The 22,567-nt window shown below is 36.4% G+C and overlaps 2 protein-coding genes across 2 annotated transcripts in view; one reads left to right on the top strand and one right to left on the bottom strand.

The window, feature by feature from the left end:
• LOC126965103 (uncharacterized) overlaps positions 1–22,567 on the bottom strand; it is a 518,938-nt gene that overhangs the window by 43,806 nt on the left and 452,565 nt on the right. The gene's annotated exons all lie outside the window — the stretch shown is intronic.
• LOC126965110 (ras-related protein Rab-27A) lies at positions 2,365–16,231 on the top strand. The gene is made up of 5 exons (XM_050808575.1): positions 2,365–2,637; positions 2,793–2,860; positions 3,216–3,330; positions 5,611–5,807; positions 9,068–16,231. Exons 1-5 carry the CDS (start codon positions 2,494–2,496, stop codon positions 9,171–9,173), a joined length of 630 nt encoding a protein of 209 aa, XP_050664532.1. The 5' UTR covers positions 2,365–2,493; the 3' UTR covers positions 9,174–16,231.

The following is a 22,567-nucleotide window of genomic DNA, read 5'->3' as shown; positions in this document are numbered from 1 at the left end:
AAACTTTTATTATTATTTATTAATACGAAATAATATTAACTTTGTATCTATCTGGGGAAGTGTATTAAAGTCAGACTCAATACTAATAAAAGTATTGAATGAAATAAATAGATTATAAGCCTTTACCTTTGAATACCTATTAGGTAGGTACTTGGTGTGCTTAAGTTAAAAAAGGGTAATAATCATTAATTTAAAGTAAAGACTGATCTACAATAAAAACTATGAGATTCCATTTGTGGTGTTTCCATGATAAAATGACACCCAAGCCCTTCAAAAAGATCTCATAGGTATACCATAAAAGGTAGTAAGGTATGTCTTGTGATTCTCCTGGTTGCAGAGGGGGGTGTGGGTTTTGGTGATCTCTGAACATCAAGTGATCCACATGATCATTTGTCCTCATGCACATAAAATCTAACAATTAAAGTATTACTTATTGGATATATTTTTTTAAATTTATCATCGTAAAATCATACACAATCTAGAATAATTTAAAATATCAAAATGATTATACCTATTATGTTCTAACTTATCCTGAAATACTTTTAGTATGTAATAGATTTGATTTGCCTATTATATATTAAAATTCACATACGCGGACAAATAATACTTTCAAAATTATTATTAATATAAATAGTGAGTTTCGCTACACATAATAATTGCTGAAATTTACTTTTGGGCTTTGGCACAGAATTTAACCATAAATACCTACCAATATTCTACATTTACTGTAAGATTTTTACTACTATTTTCTGACGACATGGATAATTATATTAGTATGTTTGGGTATGTACCTAATTATTTAAAAAAAAAAAAAAATTGGTTCCACTTTGCACTTTGTGGTTACATTCTCCCTCTCCGCGTTCTCCAATCTCCACCCCGCTGTCGTCCTATTAGTAGCGTTAGCACATTGAACACCCGTAGATTATTATTACCGGTGAAAAAAACCGGTAGAATTGTTGCGGATGACACTTCACTGAAATTTAAAGTGAAAAGAAACCAAGTCATGTTTGACGAAGTAAACGACACTATTGTTAAATACCAATAAAACGAAATATATTATAAAATTTACCATACCAAATGTTACAAATGTAGATGCGAGTGTTTTTTAAAAGAACGTTAAGGGAGTAATCAATGTATCAGCCTTAAGTTGCTTATAAAAATTTGGCCACAAATACCTGTAATTTTTTGATATAAATTGCCCCCCATATCTTTATTTAATAAATTGTAAGCCATTTTAAAGGAAATTATGTAAAGAATTGAATAAAAAATTTGTTTGCCAAATTTAAAAAAAAAATAGTTTTAAAAATTTTCTTATCCGTAAACAAAAAAAAACTGTGTCCGTTTGCGTACCGCTTCAGTAATTGTTTCGACTTTACCACCCTATTCTTCTTTAACTGAGAAATTTAGAAAATAAGAAATGACAAGTGCGTCTCTTATAGGCAGCAAGTCCTAAGTCATCTTTTAAAATACGTGACCTGGTTCAATATCTAAGTATCTATCTCCCGAGATAAAATCTTTTGTTTTCGGATAGGATTTCTTTGAATTCTTTCCCTTACTGCTTTGACCACCTTTTTCGTACGAACACTACATGGACGGCAGATCTTTGTAACTTTTACCACACAAACGTTTTTAACAATTATTTTGAATCTCGTAATACGTTTGTTTTGAATATTTTCTGGAATCTTCTTGTAAAAGCATACGAAAGACTTTCAAAAATCGACTTAATCGAGTAGTAGGCATTTTAAGTTTATATTTGTTGCTGGTGTTAATATTATGATAAAACTTACTTGCAAATTCACTTATGTACATGCTAAGTACCTATGTACATGCAAAACATAATCAAGAATATATTGAGAGGCAAGTACAGATGTTTATTTCTTTAAATGTTGCTGTCAATAATTTTTTACAACCTTTCTGCAGCACAAAGATGGTAACTATTGATCTCAGCAGCATTGCCCCAAAGCAATATACCAAAGGTCAAAATACTATGAAGATAATTAAACGAGTTGCGATGTATCTACGTCAGATAATTGTCTAATCTTTTTAACCGCGTATGCTGCACAACTAAGCCTATTAGCCAATCCTTCAATATGGGGACCCCATTGTAATTTGGAATCCACAGTAATGCCAAGAAACATCAAACGGGTTTATCACCTCTCCACTTAAAATTAGTTTAATCAAAAAAAACATGTACCTGTAGAATCGAGCGGTGGGATCTTGGAATATAATAATAATATCCTAGTGATGTTTGTTTTTCACACCGTAACAAAGCGACGATGTGACGTCATCAACGTAAGGTCCATGTCCACTCCAGAGATAATGGAACCGGGTGGTAAATGTCAATTGTCAAAGTCAACTGTAATCGGTAGCTCTAAATATAATCGAATATCATCAGAATTCAGAAAACAAAACAGTACAAAAAAATAATAGGTTTTCGTTATTAAATCTACATTTTTTGTTGGTCTATCTAATAATTTATTACAATAGCTAAAAATGGACTACGACTATCTCATAAAACTGCTGTGTGTTGGTGATTCCGGTGTAGGAAAAACGAGTTTTCTGTACAAGTATACGGATGGTGTTTTTCACACACAATTTATTTCCACTGTTGGAATTGACTTTAGAGAAAAAACTTTGGTATGTTTATTTGAATTTTCGTATTGAATGTTAGTACTAACGTGGGCATCAAACTAATATTTTGCTAAATTCTTTTGCGTTACATACTTTGCATATTGTTGTGTCACTAATCAGAAATACTTACAAACGTATGGTTATTAACAATCTTTCTTTAGGTTTATCAACAGGGTGGTAGACAACATCGTATTCATTTGCAACTGTGGGACACAGCAGGTCAAGAAAGGTAAGCCAAAGAAATGGGAATAAAACTGCTGTATTGTTATCATTTACATGAAAATGGAAGAAAAATTTATTTTCGTACATTATCAACAATTAGTATTAATATTTGGGAAATGCTAAACATTGTTTATATATATATGCATCTGTACACTCATATTGTGAGCATTAACATAAAAAATTCCATTATTATTTAATTTGTAGATGGGTTATTGCCAGGTAATTTGTTGCTACTCTGAGAACATCTAGCGCTATCAGTATATTCAGATACATCACTTGATCACTGCACTGTAGAGCTGCCATATATATATATATAGTTCTGTTTTTGTTTGCCTGCTTTTCAGATATGGTTACCTTTTCAGGTTTAGAAGCTTAACAACAGCTTTTTATAGAGATGCTATGGGATTTCTATTGCTATTTGACTTAACAAATGAGGCATCATTTCTTGAAGTTAGAAATTGGATTGAACAGTTAAAGGTAAAACCAACCATTCAATTGTACCAGGTATTTACATCATGGAATGATAAAAAACACAAATTCGATCTGGGACTTGTAGTGAACAGTACACTCATATTGTGACCATTAACATAATAAATACCATTAGTATACAATTTGTAATTGGGTTATTGCCACGTACTATGAAAAGCTATACTTTTTGCAATTGCTGCTCTGAGAACATCTGGCACTATCATTATATTCAGATACATCACTTCATCACTGCGCTATAGAGCTGCCATAAATATCTATAAGCTCCAACAGAAAATCTGAATCGGTATTTTTTATATTTTATTTCTTATTTTGATTACTATGTTTGTTAAGTTTTGTTATTGTTGCCATATTTGTGTTAAATTTTGTAGGAAAATAATTAATGACAATGCTGAATTAGTGACAGATCTTCAGAGTTCAGAGAGTTGTCTTTCATGGAACATTTTATATTTGTTTGTAAAGGTATATAATTTAATTAATTCTCTGGTGTTTTTTATCCACAATTGCTAACTATATTTCAAGTGGCAAAAAATATTATATACTTTTTGTTTTGTGGACTTGTAAATAATGAAACAACAGCAATGTTAGATTAACTGTATATAATAATACTAAATCACGAATAAAGTACAAGATCATTAAGAAGGTCAAAAAAAGTATCATTTAGTTTTTGATGTGTTTATTGCAAACAACAATTCAATAGGCACAGAGTCGCGTTACAACCAGGGCAGTAACTGTGGGTACATTTACACCATACCAAACAAGCCTGTGCAGCATCTGCCCACCTCAGCCTGAAATAATCTAAGAAATAAGTAGCTCCTCCACGAAGTAATTGTGTCAATTGAAGGTTGCACTTTTATTAATTTGATATTTTTAATGTGATTACCCTCACTTCTGGGATTATATGTTATCATGACCTATTATCAGCAACTTGATGACCATGGCGGGCCTATTTTGTGTGGTGAGGTGATTGTCTAATCACTTCTGATATAAATTACACAAATTTTGTTTTCAAATTTAATTTGAGCATTCTTGGAACTGGGTGTTCTGGCTCAGGGGACTCAGAGTGCAAGATGAAACTGTTCAAAACGCTTACATTGAGCAGGTGCTTGAACAGTTTAATGAATGGTGATTGGATTTCTACGTAACATACCAACACAATCAAAAGCCATTGTTTTTAAAACACATGCGAGGGTTGGGCTGTTTTAATAATTATACATCCAAATATATCCTGACTTCAAAAAAACACCAATAAATTCCATAAAAATATTTACATAACTGATGACTTCCCCATAGAGATGGTTAACAAAAGTAAAATGAAATCTAATAAAAAAACGCAAAAATGGTAAAATCGCATACATTCGCTACGTCCAGCTAATAATGAAAAACAATGTGTATTAATAAAAATAAAATGTAACAATAAACAACCGACTTACAAAAACTGTACCAAAACAATAGAAATAATATATACTAACGGCCTTAGAAATAAACTTGGTATAAAGTTATAACTAAGCAAGCATAAACAAAGAATATGCAAAATGTTTACAATATCTTTGACAACACTGTCAATACAATGATAATTCTGAAGTTTTCCGAATGACAAGCAGACTTGCAAATAAACGCGGGAAACGTTATACGTCCGAATATACCATTCGTAAGCAAAATGTCTGTTTGTAAACATTTTGCATTTTCTTTGTAAGGTATAAGTATAAAAATAATTGCGTATTTTTATACAATCTAATTAATTATTTTAGTTACTATTATTGTTAATTTAATGTTAAAGTAACAAATAAATAAGAAAATAATCACTAAAAATAAGAAAGTATCACTACTTTATTAGTAGGTCAGTAAGTCAACAACATTCCACCTTCGCACGACACGCCACAAGTTAGGATACCATCCCCACCATCTGGATGTGTGGCGGTCCTCCACAGTGCGGTTTTCAAGGAGCTTTCTTCCACGTGCTACAAATCTGTGGAATGAGCTTCCTTGTGCGGTGTTTCCGGGACGATACGACGTGGGTACCTTCAAAAAAGCGCGTACACCTTCCTTAAAGGCCGGCAACGCTCTTGTGATTCCTCTGGTGTTGCAAGAGAATGTGGGCGGCGGTGATCACTTAACACCAGGTGACCCGTACGACCTCCTATTCCATAAAAAAAACATTTACTTTTCTAAATATCTGCATGTGACATTCAATTGCCTAAAATATGCAATGCCAAATTTGTACAAAATATTTTTTTATAGTGTTCTATGCATGATAAAATTTAATTTCAGACTCACAGCCTTATTGAAGATCCTGACATTGTCTTGTGTGGCCATAAGAGTGATCTTCAAGAGAAAAGATTAGTGAATCCAAATCGGGCTAGAGAGTTTGCAAAAAATCACAATTTGCCATACTTGGAGACTAGTGCTAAAACCGGCCTCAACATTGACCGTGCCATTGAAGTTTTGCTTGACAAAGTGATGTTTAGGTATGTATACATTTTGTAATACAACTTCACAATGATTTCATTGAACATAATACTTTTTTATGAGATAGTTACGAGACCAACTAGCATTCACCTGATACTGGGCTGAGTACTGTGCAATACTAATCAGCTTTCTTGATTGAACCAACAGTTCAGAACGGCATCATAATTTCGCTCGTCACTTCGAGATTAAGCCTTATAGCGCAGTTATTTCGCTAGCTACAGCACCCTACAAACCAATATACAATAGGTACATGTAATCACAGGCTTTCCTCCGCTACTAGACGTCTATTACGTCTACTGTGCGCCTATTTTGCGTGGTATTTATTATTATTTGAAGAGGGTGGCTATTTCCTAGTCCTAATGATTCCTAGTAACACCGCGTCCAGAATTGAACTATTGTGTTCGCCACTCATACTAAAGCTCGTCGTCAAGCCCTGCTGCCTTTACGAACCGCAGTAGTTCCTTGACGCGAGTGTTGCAAACACTATCTGGTGGCACGAAGTAGTCGCCAAAGATTGTGTTACGCTTATGCATTAGTGGGCCGCAGTCGCAGAGTAGATGAATAGGCGTTTCATCATCCTCAAGGCAGAACCTGCAAGTTTTGTCGCTTTTGATGCCGACCACACTGAGGTGCTTGTGTAGGCGACAGTGCCCGGTTAGCATCCTAGTGAGTATGCATAGATTTTTCCTGTTCAAAGATAGGGCTTCATTCGCATAGCTACTGTTGAATGCCCTTATCAGTGCTTTATAGTGGTTTAAACCTGAAGAGTTGTTCCAGCGTTTAAGTGCTTCTTGTTTACATTGGTTACTCAGGGTGTGTCGGATGGCGCTCTTAGGCAGTCCACAAATGGGTTCCCGACCATATTGGACTGCTTATCTTGCGAGCTCATCGGCCATTTCATTGTCTATGATTCCAGAATGCCCTGGGACCCATCTGAGAATCACTCTGTTTTTCATGCCTAATGAATTCAGGCATTCAACGCAATTATTGACTAACTTAGACGTCGTCAAGTCAGCGTCTAAAGCCAACAATGCTGCCTGACTATCAGAGTGAATGTATATGTTATGATTGAAGTAGCCTTTTTGGATATTGGTTTCCGCGCATTCCCAGAATGGCGTACACCTGTTTGCGTGGTAGGGTTGGGTTGCTAATCTTGCCATGCCAATTCCTCAAGGAAGTTACTCATACCTCTTATGGCCTCATCCTGCACAGGAAACTGTCGATTACGCCTATATTGTTAGTAGGATGGTGACCCGTTATCAAATGAGTTATTTACATAATCTTGATTGTGTGAGTTTTACCAGCTTTGAAAAACCCCTGGTCTATATGTAATCGAGCTTCTTTCATACCTGTTAATCAAAGAAGTTACTATCAAAGTGCACCTTCTATACCATTTTGTACAGCCCAAAACGCAGATTCAGTGCTTTTACCTCATCCATACGCACATTGTTTTGTAATGGTATTTTGGAGGAAATTTTCTCTCAGTTCTCTCTCGCACAGCATTTCCAGGGTTTTCAAGACTAGGGAGATAGACTGATGGGTCTGAATGATCTTACATTGGACTAGTCACATTTAGTACGAGATCCCGCTGCAGGATTGGTGCGTTCATCGACTTTTTGTTTAAAACCAAATTTTTATGTTTATTTATAATTAAGAGAATATATATTTACTAGGGTGCCTAACTCTCTTTCACTCTACCTTGAATATTTATTATCTTTAACAGCCAGTAACCCTTATTTGCGGCCAGATTTAGCTAAGCAACCATATATGATAATTAATAGAAAAAAATTGCTTTAATTTGACATATAATTAATAAATATAAGTTATAAACGTATAAATTTATCCAAATCATACCTGTTTACACCTGGCTGCAAAGAGGTGCGGCCAGGTGAGCAACGGCAACCGTGATTTTTTAGAATCTTCATATGAATAACCGTGATGTAGACGTTATTTTATTTAAAAAATAAATAATCGAAATTTTTTACCAAAAATCAATTAAAAATAATGGCGGCCAAATTTTGATAGGCACCCTAGAAAATATATATTCTCTTACTTATAAATAAACATAAAAATTTGGTTTTAAACAAAAAGTCGATGAACGCACCAATCCTGCAGCGGGATCTTAGACTAATTTACCTGGTTTGGGTATGAAAATCACTTATACCTCCCTCCGTCTACTGGGAATGAATCAATGATCACATCATGAATATGTCAATCAGCAGGTTTATAAGGGTCTCTGTCTCTATTTCAATAATTCAGTAAGATGTTGTCTGGCCCCCAGACTTAAAATGATGAAAGGTAGGTAAGCTTTCAGATTTTCTGTATTTGATGCATCTTTTTTTACTTACTGGACTGTCTTTTTTGTGTTCTGTGTGCGGTTCAGATGTCTCCTCACTTCTCACTTCTCTCACCACCCGACACTCTTCAGTTCTTGTCATGACAGAGGCCAGCATTTTTTTTATGTTTGACCACAAAGATACAGAAAGTGTTGTTGAAGGCTGGGGACTTAGACCAGCTCCCCTTGCGCTGGTTCATTGTGTAGAACCGGATATCATTGATTCTCATTACCTGTTTTACAATGTTTTGTACTGTGATTTTCTTCTCTGGGTTCCATCATCATCTTGTATTCGACGAGGTTCATTCAGCGGGGTTACCTTCGCGGAGATGGTTTAGTAGTATTTACTTAAAATAAAAGAAATATTTTTAAATTAATAAGAGTGTTACTTCCTTGACCTACATGCATAAAGTGATTTTGATTTAATTTGATTTGATTTGATTTGAATGTCTCTACAACAAAAATCTGTTAGTAACCAGCACATGTAGATTTTTTAAAATATAAATACAGGCAATGGGATGTTCTGGATGGTATCAACGCCCTGCCCATTACAATGTGCCGCTCCGGATAAGTTACTAAGATGTTAAGTCTCATTTGCCCAGAAATTTCACTAGCTATGGCGCCCTTCAGACCGAAACATAGAAATGCCTATATATTACTGCTTCACGGCAGAAATAGGCGCCGTTGTGGTACCCATAATCTAGACGGCATCCTGTGCAAAGGAGCCTCCCACTGGTAAAGTATGTATCCTGACTGTGTGTGAAGGTGTGTTTAGAGCTAATTCAGATCCAAACTTATGAATATCCTAAATTATCTAATATTTTATTATTGAGCTACTAATAACAATAGTATTTTTATAATTTTTTTCTATTGTAATTTATTATTTAATCGATTCAAAAGTAACACTTGTGTATACATTTACAGAATGGAGAACTCTGTCGAGTACGCAATGCTGTGTGCCACGGGGAGAAGAAGGCAGTCGTTGCAGAAACTTCAAGCTAAACAGGACAGTAACTTGTGCTCCTGCTAACTGCATGTGATTATACACATTATCTAGTATTAAATATTGCCAATTTTGAAAATTTATCATTATCTATATTGTATACTAATCTTGAATGTATTTTTACAATTTGGAATTTTAATCAAAACCTATCTAAATAAGATAATGAATATAGACTGATTTTGATTTCCATTTTATTGAGAGTTTGATTATGTCAATCTGATAAGCATTAGGAATGGTATGCGCAAAAATTATTAATTTTAATTAAAAATATAAAGCCTATAATATATAGTTACATTTTGAAAATTTTAGGTACTTGAAAAAGTCCTTTGGGCTTTAGTTCAATGACCCTTGCTTTCTTTTGACTGTTACAGTCATGTACGAAACCTTATTAATTTTTTCGTATATTTCTTAATGGATTATTATTGTTTAGAGAATTTAGTGTAAAACATAATTAACAATCACAGCAGAGATAGACCTGTATGCCAGTTTGACATTTGTTTTATGAAGCTATACCTTAGATTAAAGATTAGTCTCTGCTGTGCTCCAACTAGATACCGCATGCGTAGTCGCAAAGTATGGCAACTAATACTACGCCCAAGTCGTACTCGACCCAGTCTCGAACAATGTGTGACATTGACGGTGCCACATGTTTTCTTTAAACTTTGCTAATAATAGAAAGACACTGGGATCACATATCATCAGTAAAATACTTACATATTTTATTAATTTCAATGTAAAATAACAGAAAGCGTATGATACTAAATTTGAAACATGCCGTTGAGTTTCAAGATGCCACGCACACAAGCATTGAATAATTGCCGAATTAGAAAAGCTATTGTTCTTAGGTAGTGCGGCATCTAGTTTGAGCGCAGCGGAGTATTTTATATTTTTATTTTATTGAATATCTTTTCCATCTATCTCAATATTTATACCAAAATCTGGGTTCCTTCAGTATACATCTTCTCAATTACACATATTATTTGTTTCATTAATACTGTCGACATGCCTATTGCTACATATTCGAAGGAACTAATTTTTATTACTTGGGGGCATTTTTACCCGATAGTGAAAACAATGTAACATAATTTATTTAATAATGTGTCCAAAAGGCTCTCATAGCATTGCCACTAGTATTGTAACTACTTGTATGCAATGAACAGTCAAATTCAAAATATATACTTTAAATTATTCCTTTATTATTTTAAGCACAATTTTAATGTTAAGGCTATAGTGAAAAGCTAGTCTGCCATTCCAAAGATTTTATTATATACAATATACTATGTGTTTGAATCTAGTCTTAAAATATTGTTAAATATTATTTTACTTTTAATATTATACTTAAATTGTTAGCATAGCATGTAAGGGTAGAATTAAGTCCGGTCAATCTAGATTCTAGACATTCGAAGGTTCATAAAATCAAAACAAACTGAAAATCACAAAAAAATTTCAAAACATAATTTACCAGTGGGAGGCTCTTTTGAATGCTGGCTAGATTATGGGTACCACAACGGTGCCTGTTTCTGCCGTGAAGCAGTAATGTGCTAACATTATTGTGTTTCAGTCTGAAGGGCGCCGTAGCTAGTGAAATTACTCAGCAAATGAGACTTAACATCTTATGTCTCAAGGTGACGAGCGCAATTGTAGTGCCGCTCAGAATTTTTGGTTTTACAAGAATTCTGAGCGGCACTGCATTGTAATAGGCATGGCGTATCAATTATCATCAGCTGAACGTCCTGCAAATCTCATCCCTTATTATAATAAAAAAAAATCAAATAAAAAATTTAAGTTCACCATTATTCCCGTGTACGGAAAGAAATTTACTCGAGGTCAAAGGTCAAAATTGTTGTTTTTTGCGATTTTCAGCAAAACGGTAAGTTTTATCATAAAAGTACTCAAGAAGAAGATCATAATCATGAAATTATTGATTATACAATTATCTATAAAAAAAATGTCTGAATATTATCTTCCTACGATCCACCGTTTCTGAGATATAACGATTCAAAAAGTTGTAAGAATTGGTCTCGTAATAATATGCACACGTTTCCACGCTACCTCATAGGTAAAAATATAGACTGATTTTGATTTCCATTTTATTGAGAGTTTGATTATGTCAATCTGATAAACATTAGAAATGGTATGCACAAAAATTATTCATTTTAATTAAAAATATAAAGTCTATAATATATAGTTACATTTTGAAAATTTTAGGTACTTGGAAAATTCCTTTGGGGTTTAGTTCAATGACCCATGCTTTCTTTTGACTGTTACAGTGAAGTAAAAAACCTTATTAATTTTTTCGTATATTTCTTAATGGATTATTTTTGTTTAGAGAATTTAGTGTAAAACATAATTAACAATCACAGCAGAGATAGACCTGTATGCCAGTTTGACATTTGTTTTATGAAGCTATACCTTAGATTAAAGATTAGTCTCTGCTGTGCTCCAACTAGATACCGCATGCGTAGTCGCAAACTACGTCAACTAATACTACGCCCAAGTCGTACTCGACCCAGTCTCGAACAATGTGTGACATTGACGGTGCCACATGTTTATGTTCTTAATGCGTTTTTTGTCGTTATATTTCAGAAATGGTGGTTCGTAGAAAGAAAAGTATCTATACATTTTTTATAGATAATTTTATGATCTACAATTTTTGACAGGGGCACCTTCATGATAAAACTTATCGTTTTGCTGAAAAACGTGAAAAACAAATTTTTTTCATCTTTGACCTCGAATATTTTTTTTTCCATACACGGGTCAAAAAGCCCACTGAGTTTGTTGCGCCCGTTCTTCTCAGGTCTGAGGCATTCATTTTGGAATGGGTGGTAGTTTTTGACTTTACATAAGTGATGTCACATCCTATTTTGAATGAGAATATTTGAATTTGATGGGAATCTTAAAATTTGTATGTAATATTATGTTTTGAACAATTTTACTGATTTTCAGCTTGTTGTGATTTTATGAACCTTCACCCTCGTATTTTGGTTTAGATTGACCGGACTATATTCAAATAGCGTAAGATTATTATTTGGCTGAAATTTGTGTTTAAGAGGTTCATTTCGCAGTATATTAGTGTCTGACTGAATATATAAAAGGTCTGAGGTCATGTACGACCGACAGGTTCAGGTTCCATACCATCATACAAGATATATGCATATACATACCACGGACTAGTAAAAAAATAAGGACTCCGTGTCACCTTACATAACAGTGTAGCACCAAAACAAGCCGATTAACGTGTAAATACATAGCCCTACGCACACACTTACACTTCTACAGGCCGATAGGCGGCCATTATGAGAATGGTCATCGTCTGTGATAGATCATTTGCGTCTCAATAAAATATTTTAAAAATGCCGTCGTGCGTTGTGAAAAAGTGTAAAATCGATACTTTATAAGTATTTGTGGCCATGTATGATAATTTAAGGGAGAAAAAATTGTGTAACTAGTATCCCCCGTAACCGCACACACACTAGCATAACGGTGCTTCACTTGCTAATATCACGGCGCGGAGTCCTTTTTTTTACTCGTCCTTGATACATACATGTTACTTTTAAATACTTCATTGAATGGACAATAGAGCGTACTATAACAGTGCGTAAATAGTATATTGTGCGACAAGTAATCGACAGCATCGCATGAGTTGCACATACTATTTCGTATTACAAATGCGACGATTTATGTATTATTTCCAACTCCATATTCGTTTTTAAACTTTTGTAACGTAAATTATAATTTTATTTATTAAATTGAACTGTCAGACGCATCAAATCAGTTTTATATTTCGAAATTTGCGTGTGCCGAGTATAATTTGCGTGCGACAAGTAAAATTTTCGCACTCAATCCACGCATGTAATTTTAAAATGGGCAAACGGCTATTTGTCTACCGCAACAGCGAGCGTCAAAATACTACTTTTCCCGCATGAGTAAGACAAAATAATCAATACATATTTTATTATTATATAGTAACCGTACAAGGTGTACGGTTACTATATAATAACGTATAGTAGAGCCAACGGGTACAAAGTTAAAATGTAATATAATAAATAAAACCGTTTAAAAATTCTCGTGTCATGGTGTTAAACTTTGAACTGCTCTGAAACCGCGTCACCGATTCTCATGAAATTTTGAGTGGATGTTGGGTAAGTCTGAGAATAGGACAACATGTATTTTTCATCCCCCTAAATGTTAAGGGTGGTCCACACGATTTTTTTTTTAATTTTTTTGACATTTTTTTTTAAATTTCTTTGATTATGAGTCAGCTTAAAAAAATACATACAACTTCAAATTTTCACCCATCTACGATCAACAGTTACTTTTGTATTGCGATTTTAATATCGGCAATACAACGTTTGCTGGGTCAGCTAGTACCGCTATAATATTATTCTTGTCTATGTATTGTCATTAACAATTTTTTTATTATCATATCGCTCCATTTTTATTTTCCTAAACGACAATAATGGCTTCAAACGAAGAGATTGTATTCGAACGGTTGGCTCAGTGGAAGAGCGCTCGCACGGAACGCGAGCGGTCGCGGGTTCGAGTCCCGCATCGTGGATAAATTTTGTTTTCAAATTTAATTTGTGTAATTAATCCCAGAAGTGAGGGTTACCACTTTAAAACATAAATTGTTTAGATTTTAAGGAGCGACATCTTAAGTCAATTTCCTAATATGCAAATATTGGGGTTGAGCAGGTTGTCAACTGTAAAGTAGATCCTGTAGATGAAGCCACACCCTGAGAGTTGAAACAACACATTGTACAAATTAAATGTGAAAACAAAATTTATCAACGATACGTCTCTCTAACGGCTGGCTCAGTGGAAAGTGCGCTAGCACGGAACGCGAGAGGTCGTTGGTTCGAGTTCCGCATCGTACATAAATTTTGTTTGCAAATTTAATTTGTACAATATATCTTCAGTATTTATTATAATTTTACAAACTTTACATATTATATTATTACATTTGATATAAAATTGCATAACATTGCATCTTAAAATCTTTTTTATTTCTGATTAAAAACCATTGAATTATCTAACAATGTCCTACTTGCACAATCCAATTGTAAAATTTACTATCTAAAGCAAGAACGGATTAAAAAATACAAACTGAATTTAGACCATATAATGTTAGCACTATATTTAGTTTAGTTTTTTGGGACCAAACTAAACGAGAGATGGTAACCGTGGGTCCAGTAGAAAAGATTATATTTATTGTTTAATACCTCTTGAAAGATTGCCATTACACAACCTCTACTATATACCACTGGACTGGCGGCTGTCAAAGTGCTTTTGTGCCTGTTTGATATTCGCCATTTTGGCGCTCTTGGCCATAGCGAGAGTCTGCGGTACTAAAACTAGTGATGACAACCTCAGCTAAACAAACATCGATAGGAATACTATTCACAAAATAAAAATTGTGTACTTTATTACGTTGATTCTTGAAATATAAATAACACGGAAAACGAACGAAACTAATTCAAAATGCAAAAATACTTCAGAGTATTGTACGTTCCTTCGCAGCCATTTGTATTATACGTCAAAATTAGTTCTCTGGACGCTCGCGAGTGGCGCTTCAAATAGGCACATCAAATTGCTGTCAAACATGGAACAGCCTGTCCAGTGGTATTTATACAGGTCAGTGGGTTACACAATGCATCTTATAGCCCAGTCCAAATCTGTGATCCCTTGATGAAGTATCCAGATTAGGTCATCGGGTCTTAGATATATCGCCTCAAATGCCTCCAGCCCGTTTCTAGTTCTCATTAAATTCCTTGAGATGTTAAGCAATCATTGCCTGTTTTGTCTGTACCGAATTCCCCATTGCTGAGGGCCGTGATCTCTCTGAGGATCTACCTTCCCAATAACCATCAGTAGTTCGAGGTTGTGTCCATCCTTTTTATATGGCGATATGTCCAAAGAACTCCCAAGATTCTACTGAGGCAGATGGATAAGAGTCTGGTTTTTACACCTCAAGTGTGAAGGATGGATTGGTTGGTGTATAATGCTGTCCAAGGATTTGAAGCATCTTCCTCCAGCAACACATCTCAAAGGCATCAATGCGATCTCTGTCGGCCTTCTTTAGTGTCCATGTCTCGGCCCAATAGCTAAAGATGGAAAAAATTTAACTGTTGACTAGACTCATTTTAGTTTTTCGTGAGATGTTATATATACACTAACATACTAACTTGGTAACCATTAATTGCTCTGTGAGCATTTGACATTTTTATAGAATTTATGCTGTGGCTGCTTCATTAGTTTGTACTCACTACAAAACCTAAAGTGCTGCCATATTACTTCGTAACACAATAGTTCAGATAAAGCTAATTTTGTTAAATTGTGATGTTTTCAAATTTTCTGTCGATGACATTTAGTTGTTATAGTAATTGTTTATGTGCTTGGCATATTTATATTAAATATATATCTACGTGCATAATTTAAGTAAATTATGATCCCCTTTTATCAACTTATTTGTACGTCTAAATAGACTATGACAACCGTGAAAACGTCATAAAAAATAGAATTTAGAACTAACCTCTATTTTGAACAATTTACGCACACTAACACAAAGTGTCATACAAATCGCGAGTGTAAGACGTAGCTTGTCACGCACACTAAACTAATATTCCTGGCCTGTTTTTATCGGTTGACTATCTAGACGTATAAATTATATAAGCTTGTATAATTTACTGAATTTCAAAGTGCAGGTTTTTGGCAATGCTTATCTCTGGATCCATATTTGTAATATATCAATAAGTGTACGAGAGGTAATTATAATATTAATTAATACTTTATAACTATATTGTATTCTTTGTAAGCGAATTTTTTTATTATGTGCCTAATTTTTAGGTACAGAGTACTCGAGAGTATGAAAATATCTGAAATTCGATTGTAAAAGTGCTTAAAATTCAGGGTTTGATGAGCTTTGTGGATCTTTATGTACTTATTGTTACTTAGTAAATAAGCCTGCTGTCACGCCATACTATATAACACAAATTTATCATATTTTAATGTATATTAATTACTTATAATTACTAAATGTGAATTAATTTTTATTCAAAAATATATCTTGTACTACCTGTCTATAACTGTGTTCTCATTATTTTTGTAAGATTGCCAACACCAAAATGGAGACTTTGATTATACCTGTGAGAGGCTCCTTTGCACAGGATGTCGGCTAGACTATGGGTACCACAACGGCGCCCATTTCTGCCGTGATGCAGTAATGTGTAAACATTACTGTGTTTCGGTCCGAAGGGCGCCGTAGCTAGTGAAATTACTAAATGAGACTAAACATCTGTCTCAAAGTGACAAGCGCAATATAGTGCCGCTCAGAATTTTTGGGTTGGTCAAGAATCCTGAGCGGCACTGCATTGTAATGGGCAGGTCGTATCAATTACCATCAGCTCAACGTCCTGCTCGTCTCGTCCCTTATTTTCATACAAAAAAAACCTAAAACATTTCAAACTCATAACTAAACAATAATTTTCAGCTAGTTTTGCATAAACTTATGACTAACCATGAAAAATAATAGGTGGTGTCTTTAATATAGCCATTATGAAGTAATTTAACAAACAAACTTTATAATGATATTCTTAACAACTTTAACTTGTATGTATTGACCACATAAATGGTAATATAAAACAGGCATATGGTAAAGCATTGACATCGTACCTCTCAAAGGAGCCATGCCCTCGATTTATAAGAAACCAATAACTGTATATTTAGTTTTTTTTTAATTTCTTGAACTTTTGACGGAAATCGACCCGAATGTTTTTCAAACATATTACACCTGTATTATTGAACCAATGGACTAGACTGTTGATAAGGATCAAACTTTGGGCCTCGGACGCTCTTCCTTTTCTCTGGCACCTATATTTTTTTTTATGGAATAGGAGGACAAACGAGCGTACGGGTCACCTGGTGTTAAGTGATCACCACCGCCCACATTCTCTTGCAACACCAGAGGAATCACAAGAGCGTTGCCGGCCTTTAAGGAAGGTGTACGCGCTTTTTTTGAAGGTACCCATGTCGTATCGTCCCGGAAACACCGCACAAGGAAGCTCATTCCACAGCTTTGTAGTAAGTGGAAGAAAGCTCCTTGAAAACCGCGGAGGACCGCCACACATCCAGATGGTGGGGTTGATATCCTAACTTGTGGCGTGTCGTGCGAAGGTGGAATTCTGCGGCAGGAATCAGGTTAAACAGCTTTTCGAAACACTCCCCGTGACAAATGCGGTAGAAGAAATGGATCGAGATACTGGGGTGCGCCAGACCAGAGATGACAGCAATACTTCATGTGTGGCCGGACCTGAGCTTTGTAGAGCGCTAGAAGATGGGCCGGCTTAAAGTATTGCCGTGCTCTATTGATGACGCCCAGCTTCTTCGAAGCCAATTTGGGTTTGTCCTCCAGATGGCCTCGGAATTGGCAATCGCTCAAGATTTCGAGATCCAGTATTCCGATACTAGGCTTTAAGGGAAGTGTTATTGTGTTGTTTTTTTAGTTGTAAACGCGCAAACTTGAGTCTTCTGGGGGTTGAATTGGACAAGATTCAATTTATCCTATCCCGCGACCTTCTCGAGAGAGGACTCGATAGAAGAAATAAGTTTCTCCCGGCACTGGTCGACGATTTCCCGAGAGAGACCTGCATGGCCCGTGTATACGGCATCATCAGTGCTGTCATCTACATAGCAATGTATGTTGGACACCTCCAACATACATTGCTATGCAGAAGAAACAGCGTAGGAGATAGCACACAGCCTTGGGGCACTCCAGCATTCACGGGCTTCGGACTCGAGCAATATCCGTCGACAACGACCTGTATGCTACGCCCAGTGAGGAAGCTGGAGGACCACTTGCACAAGCTGTCGGGAAGCCCAAATGATGGAAGTTTTGAGAGGAGCGCCTTGTGCCATACACGATCAAAGACCTTCGCTATATCCAGGCTAACTGCCAGGCCTTCACCCTTGCTTACAATAGCCGCCGACCATTTATGTGTTAGATATACCAGAAGATCACCTGCCGACCGAGCATGGCGAAAGCCGTACTGTCGGTCGTTGATCAACTGATGACCTTCTAGGTATACCAAGAGCTGGTGGTTGATTATGCTCTCCATGATTTTGGAGAGCAGGGAGGTTATAGCAATAGGCCTGTAGTTTGCTGGATCTGAACTGTCTCCTTTTTTTTGGATCGGATGGTCAAGGGCTGACTTCCATGAGTCAGGGACTACGCCTTTTGAATAAGAGTGCCGGAATAAATCTGTTAGCACCGGCGTCAACTCAGGGGCACACGTTCTAAGCACGATTGGAGAAATGCCATCCGCCCGCTCAACTTCCTGAAAACAGAGCTCGCCTAACAGTTTTCTGTCTGAACTGCACTTCAGGCATAGAGCTCTGACACCGCGGGATGGTCGGCGGTGTTTTTCCGTTGTCGTCAAGAGTCGAGTTGGATGCAAAAAGAGTGCACAGGAGATCGGCAATCTCTTTTGCCGTATGGGCCTGGGTGTCATTCCTCATGTGCAACGGCGGCAGGGACGGCTGGTTGAAGTTACCAAGAGCAGCTTTCGACAACGACCAGAACTTGCGTGTTCCGGTCGGGTAACTGGAAAGCTGCTCGCCGATTTTGACGACGTGCTTCGATTTCGCACGGGAGATTTGCCACTTAAAAAATCTGGAGGCACGGTTATATTTCCTCTTAAGAACTTTGCATTTCGGATCCTTTGTGCCCAGCGCCGCTACCCAAGTTCGATACGCCTGTTTTTTGCAGTCAGATGCTGCTTTAACTGACGCATCGAACCAGGGCTGTGTGCCACCGATCGGTACTACAGAGCTTGGTATAAAAATATCCATGCCCTGCAGTATCACATCGGCAACTGCAAAGGCGAAGGCACTAGGATCATCCAAAGGGAAACAAACCTTGCCCTAAGGGTAGGATGCAAAAAAGGAACGCATTCTATCTGCTGACTTGTAGTGCCAAACGCGGCGGGTCGCTGGTGGTCTGCGACGTTGGCGGTGGATAGGCACTACACTCCTGACCAGGCAATGGTCGGACGTTCCGAGAGGGGCGTCGCCAGAGACCTGGTAACTATCGGGATGTGTAGTCAGCAGCAGATCTAATAAGGACGGCATGTGACTATCCACATCCGGGAGCCGCGTAGGCGATTCAACCAATTGGGACAGACTATACGCCAATACAAAATTGTGCACAGATCGCCCTGCGTAGTGTGTGGTACGTGATCCAAGCCATTCGAAATTGTGTCCGTTGAAATCACCCAAGACTACGATTTCAGCGGAGGCGATCTGTGCAAGCACGTCGTCAATTGCCGCTTGAACGCAGCCCATGAGATGATCGATTTCTGCGTTACCACTATGGGACCTGTAAACACACGCATAGATGCGGATGCGGTCCTCTAAATCTACGCGGAGCCAGAGAGTAGACAGGTTACTACCCTCAAAATTGCCGAGACGGCGGCAGCAGATATCCTCCCTAACGTACACACATACCCCGGTATGAGGCAAAAAATTGTGCTCAATTTTGTACCCGGGGTACGTTAAATATGACGTATCGCTAGGTCGAGATATCTGCGTCTCCGTAAGAAAACACAAGGCCGGTTGCGCCGTCTCAAGGTCGTGGTGGACGGCGTTTAAGTTGGAGTGAATTCCCCTGATGTTACAAAAGTCCACATTAAGCGTAGAGTGGGGTGCCGTGGTGTTGCCGCCCTGTTTGTCCTGTGACATATGCGGTACTGTGCCCTCCCCAGAATACGAGGAGAAGCCCGAGCGCGAATGCTCGGGGAGGTATTCTCCGGCTCTACTAAAGCCGGTACCCTCCTGGGGTAATTACTGTTTAAATACCGCTCTCAAATTTTGTTGGGGGGAAGGGGGAGGTGGCCTCCGGTCCTCGACACTAACCTATGCGAAACATAGCGTCACTAAGCCGCTACTTCACGCCGGTATTCTGTGCGAGGGTGGTAAGTAGCCCGGAGGAGTCTGACCCGATTGTGCTGACGTCCAAAGACGGTAGCGTGACTCTCCCACTTTCAATAAGCCCGTAGTGGCCTCTTACGACACCCTTGGGCCTGGGACTACCCTATTCTTTCTACGCCCCGGGGAAGCACAGGGCAAATAGCTAAAACTAAATGTTTTAAACTTGGCAATAATATTTTGTGTACGAATTTTTGCAAGCTAGCCTATTTATGATTGGTTTTGTAATTAAAATATCGAACCTTTAATATCAATTTTCAATTGATTAGCAGATCGATGTAGTTACCCATATTGACTTACCTGTTCACATCTGTTTGCCAGATAGCCATACGCAGAATTGAGTAAGCAAGCCTACCCAGGCATATTCTGTGTTTTTAAAAACTATCAGTTGAGATAAAACTCATTCGTTTAATAGAGTGAAGGTGATGAAAGCAAAATCCTATAATTACTTATACCAAATTTTATTTAAAAGTTTCATTAGATTCTTGGTCATTTTTCCAGTCTAGTGTTGTCACCAATTACGTTCTATACATATGGACAAATCATTCGCAGCCTGGTAACGGAATGGCAAAAGTGTCTTAAACACAATGTAAGCACACTTTTCGCCTTAGTCGTGTGTCAACTATGTGTTAATCAACAAACCTAAGTGTGCTATATAAAGTGCATTAACGACTCAAAAATAATATGGTGTGACTTATCATCGGTAAGGTTATTTTATTTATATAATGTATATATTATATATCTTTAAATATTATGCAAAAAGCGTAAGAAATTTAATAAAAACGATTTTCTTTTCATTTAATATGATAAAATTATTGACAAATCCCCAGAGAAGACCCGCTTGTCAGAATGGGACAGATGAAAGGACACAGTCAGATATGAAAACTATAGAGTTCGTCAGTCAATTCGTCGGTATGTTTTTTCTGTTTGTTACCTCAGAACTTTCGACTAGGTGAACCGATTATGATAGTTATCACGAAAGTACTTTCCCGTACACGAGATACTGAAAGATAATTGGCGCCAGTTGGTAGCAGCAGAGAGATGTGAAGAAATTTACAAACCAAATAAGCATATTTATGTTTCTTCACTAAAGGTTTTAATTTTTATGGATTTAACCACATTTGAATTTTGACGAAAGCTGTCATACAAATATATGTTGACGTCCGCTTACACTACATATACCAAAAAGATACCCTGGAAAAGATATCTAAGTCTAAAAGACAAATTTTATTTAATTCAAGGAACCCAACATTTAAATAACCAGTTTAACTAATTATTTTATTTAAATAAAAATATTATATATGAGTGTTCGTTTCTCTCATTAAAGGTTACCTTTACTTATTAACTCCAAATCCCTTTAGAACGTAAAGAAGTAACAAATATAAACACAAGCCAATAAATAAACATACAAAATTTCCCCTTCGATCCCCTTCCAAATAATATGAATGGGATTTTTAATTAAAAACGTAAAAAACCTCCGACTAAATAGGATCCTGATCGGAAAATAGGGACAGACTGACGAACGTAAAACAGATAGCAACCCTCTTTTTCGTCTGGGTTTAAAAAAATACTTAACTGCTACTCCACTGATGTCACTGTCCAAATCGGGTTCTAAATTCAAAATAGCTGAAGCTTATATAGTGTTAACATTGCTGCATATTGACCAATAATATTTTAATTAACTGGAGTAAACGCATAAATGTATAGACATAGCAGTCGAAGCTTGTCATGGTGTCATTTGTGGCATGTGCCATATTTCGGCTTTGATTTTGTATGAGGTGCATTGTCTATATGTATAGAACGTCATTGGTCATTGGTCATGGTCACATAAAAATATTATGATTGATTGAATTTTGATTTCGTAAAATTTTATATAGGAATCGCGATTAAAATAATAAATAACAGTATAAAATAAACCACTCAATTATAAATGTATTCAGAATTGTATTATTAAACATATAAATATTATACTCATTTTCAAATAAATTTTATTTCCTACATTTACTTAAATGTAGATCATTTTTTATCTCTATTGAGTCCGACCGTTCACAATGATGATGCTCACAATTCCTCCAGTTATCGTCAGACTGAAGAACTTCCTCACGATGCGTGCTGTTCCCAAAACTTCGTTTTCTGTATCTTACCGTTATTAGCTATCCAGTTATTTAGCGAGAACCACTTGAGATAGGTAATGGTCGAGGCTCTATGCTATAAGACCGTTTACGGAAACGACTATCGAAACAATTATTGTTGAATCAACATCCCACACGTCAGTGAGCTCGTGTGGTAGGATTAGATATTTCTACAATTTGTATTATTATTAATATACTAGCTGACCCGACAGACGTTGTTCTGTAGATGATAAAAAAGCTGTGTTATAGGAATTTGCCAATAATATTTCAAAAAATCAATAATTATTTCGTAAAAAATGCCTGTTGTTA

This window comes from Leptidea sinapis, chromosome 6 (genome assembly GCF_905404315.1).
Source record: "Leptidea sinapis chromosome 6, ilLepSina1.1, whole genome shotgun sequence".
Classification (NCBI taxonomy): domain Eukaryota; kingdom Metazoa; phylum Arthropoda; class Insecta; order Lepidoptera; family Pieridae; genus Leptidea; species Leptidea sinapis.
The sequence above is the reverse complement of the archived record's forward strand: the minus strand, read 5'-3'. Positions and strand labels throughout refer to the sequence as shown.

Bases quoted from the DNA above. Each gene is read 5' to 3' on its own strand.
- LOC126965110 (XM_050808575.1), top strand. From the start codon at position 2,494: ATGGACTACGACTATCTCATAAAACTGCTGTGTGTTGGTGATTCCGGT. The intron at 3,331-5,610 runs GTAAAACCAACC...ATTTAATTTCAG, and splicing joins ATTGGATTGAACAGTTAAAG to ACTCACAGCCTTATTGAAGA. The intron at 5,808-9,067 runs GTATGTATACAT...ATACATTTACAG, and splicing joins CTTGACAAAGTGATGTTTAG to AATGGAGAACTCTGTCGAGT.